Source organism: Pteropus alecto, unplaced genomic scaffold, assembly GCF_000325575.1.
Source record: "Pteropus alecto unplaced genomic scaffold, ASM32557v1 scaffold326, whole genome shotgun sequence".
Lineage (NCBI taxonomy): Eukaryota > Metazoa > Chordata > Mammalia > Chiroptera > Pteropodidae > Pteropus > Pteropus alecto.
In genome coordinates this window covers 1372705-1375719 of record NW_006438873.1, presented here as the reverse complement: position 1 = coordinate 1375719, position 3015 = coordinate 1372705, and the positions used below count along the sequence as shown (strand labels likewise).

General features: G+C 53.5%; 1 protein-coding gene across 1 annotated transcript in view; it reads left to right on the top strand.

The window, feature by feature from the left end:
* The window catches only part of BRSK1 (BR serine/threonine kinase 1), a 14343-nt gene extending 11513 nt beyond the window's left edge, over positions 1 to 2830 (top strand). Inside the window, exons 18-19 of the mRNA XM_006915950.3 lie at positions 561 to 650; positions 2564 to 2830. Of these exons, the coding sequence (XP_006916012.1) occupies positions 561 to 650; positions 2564 to 2721 (248 nt within the window). The 3' untranslated portion in view covers positions 2722 to 2830. The remainder of the gene's footprint in view (positions 1 to 560; positions 651 to 2563) is intronic.
* Positions 2831 to 3015: the final 185 nt, after the last annotated feature.

The following is a 3015-nucleotide window of genomic DNA, read 5'->3' as shown; positions in this document are numbered from 1 at the left end:
GGACAGCCTCAAACTCCAGGCAGCCACAACCAATCAAGAGCTGGCACAAGAGATGACAACCACAGAAATGCCTTGTTTCCAATTATACTTTTTCCCTGAGTCCTGATAAGAAGTTTGGGGAATGAGGGATACCTATTTGCTCTCCTTGTCACCAACGTTAATATGTCACGACTAGGAGATGAGCTTTCTCCCAGAGTTTCTAAACCAGGCTGTTAAGAAACACTGGGGTGTTACATCACTTCAATGAATTATGGCTCTTTTTTTCTTCCTGAAAGACTAATATGCAGAATGTTCTTAGTTTTAACATTTTTTTCCTTCTATTGATTTTTCTCACATATCTGGCTTTTCATGGTCTCCACTAGAAAATAACAAGCAATAAAACCCATTTATATAGAAAACAATAACCATTGTTATTTTAAATCCAATGTTTCTTAGCTCCATGGATTTATGCCTAGCCCTAACAGGGGAAGAAATTGTGACCCCTTTGCTGGGCAGAGGGTGGGAGGGCCTTCCTTGTCCCCACCTGTCCCCAAGTCAGTATGTTTACCTGCTTTTTCCAGGTCCCAGCCGTCGGTTCAAGCGAGTTGTGGAGACGATCCAGGCACAGCTTCTAAGCACTCATGACCAGCCTTCTGTGCAGGCCCTGGCAGGTGGGAGGCAGGGGATGAGGGGCTGTCTCCTTTTTCTGTCCCGTGAGGTGGAGGGGTCTGCAGGCGAGGCTCTAGCTGTGGGGACGCAAGGCTTACCTGTTCTTGCGTTGTCACTATTATTTTATTTTGTCGAGGCCTCACCTGCAGAGCTGTGAGCAGGTTCTTGCAGAAACTGGGACCTTTCTGGCCCTGTTGAGTTGCCTTTCAAAGACTCAGCCTCATCTGGGAGCATGCGCTCTGTGCCCCAGGGGGTGACTTGTTGGCTCAGCCCCACTCCTGAGATATGAAGGCTCCTCCCCTTGGCATAGGGGTTCCCTAGGCACCACAGTGAAAGGGAGCAGGCAAACAGGACCCCATCCAGGAGGGCAGGAGCCTGGGTGGCCTTGTCACGGGAGAATGCCAAGTCCCAGGGTCAGATCTGCTTGGGAGCAGTGGTTCCAGACTGGGGGCCCATTTTGACAAGGTCAGAATTGACAGGGCTGACATCAAGGTGTCCCAGACTACACTCCCTCCTTTCAGGCTGGGGACAGGGATCTGGTTCTGTCCTCAGAGGCCACAGGCCCACATTCCTTTGCTTATCACTTATCTTCACAGCTGGTGACATTTCATCTCCTTGAAGGTCATCCTGTGGTCACATTTCCTTGTGACCCTGACCTCAGCTGAGAAAAGTTCTTTTAAGGACCCACCCAGATAATCCAAAACAATTGTCCCACTTCGGGGTTCTAACCTTGGTCACAACTGCAGAGGCCTTTTTGCCTTATAAAGTAACCCAGTCACAGCTCTCAGTTTTCGGAGGGAGACATCTTTGGAGCGGGGCATGATTTGGCCTACCTCAGCCCCCCAGGGGACGTCTGGAGACATTTTTGATTGTCTTAATTTGCGGGGAAAGGGGTGCTCCTGGCATCTCATGGGTGGAGGCTAAGGATGCTACAGAATATCCCATAGTGCACAGGATGCCCTCACAGCAAGGAGTTACCTGGCCCCAAGCGCCACTAGTGGGGAGTGGGGAAACCCTGCTTTATTAGTCTCCACTGGGCCTAGTTGCCTGGGGCAACAAGAAAGCGAGCTAGGCTCCCTGAACCTTTCTAGACCCAGTTGCCAAGGAAAGCTGGCCTTAGCAACCAGGGTTCCCAAAAGGGGACACCCTCAAAGATGTAGGATCAACGGGCACCCTTGGGGCCTTAGCCACATGTCTTATAAAGGGGAATAGGGCAGGGGGCAACCTCCAGTCTGACCCAGGAACAGGGAGCGCCTTATTGGTTGTCATGAAAACAAGGTCTCCAGCAATCAGTGTCTCCTAAGGGGGCCATTCTCTGCCAGAGGACCTTAGGTGCTGTTTTGGGCCCCATAGAAATTGCTAGGTGACCACTGGCAACCATTGCTGCTACCACAGTTCCCTAGTCTGGGGGATTGAGACCCTACAAAAAGGTGATCCCAGTCAGGCAGACCCAACTGGGAGGGCGGGGACCCCAGCTCCACAGCAAGGGTAGTGGGAGGTAAGGGGGACCCTCTTGCTGTAATCTGGGAGATTCAGATCTTACTTGCTGCCACATAAGCGGTCCCTTAGCAAATAGCGCTATAACCAGAGGCTCTGAGAATGTCTCCCCTAGTTGGGCAACTGGGTCTCACTTGGACAAACTTGACCTGATTTCCAAAGGCCACAAGGATCAGAGGGGGCCTAGGAAGCATGGCCTGTTGTCCTAGGGTTGCCAGGCCTGGTTGCTGGCATGTAACCCTCTGGCAACCATCTCCCCAGGCCCCCAACCCTGTATTGGGGGCTTGGGCCTCAGCACGGTGTCATTGGAGCATGTTCCCTGGGGTTTGGCAGCTTTGGGGTCACTGAGGGCAGTTGATAGCAGGAGCCTCCACGCCAAACTCCCTAGGGCCTGTGACAAACCACTTCCTCCCCACAGATGAGAAGAACGGGGCCCAGATCCAGCCTGCCAGCACCCCACCCCGGAGCCTGCAGCCCCCGCCTGGCCGCCCAGACCCAGAGCTGACCAGCTCCCCACGCCGAGGTCCCCCCAAGGACAAGAAGCTCCTGGCCACCAATGGGACTCCTCTGCCCTGACCCCAGGGGGCCAGGGAAGGAGGGGAGCCCCCTCCACCCCCCTTCCCTGCCCCCCAACTGTGAATCTGTAAATAGGGCCCATGGAGTACATAGGGAGGGGGGGACACAAACCTGGCCTTGCCCTGCAGGGATGGGGCTCAACGGCCGTGCCGGGGTTGGTTTGGTTCTAGGGGGGACTGGGAGTGGGGAGCTGTTTCTATTTTATTTATTGATTAATTTATTATTTTATTTATTGATCGATCTCTCTGCGGGGTGGGGTGGGGGAGGAACAGGGGCTGGTTGGGGTGGCTTAGC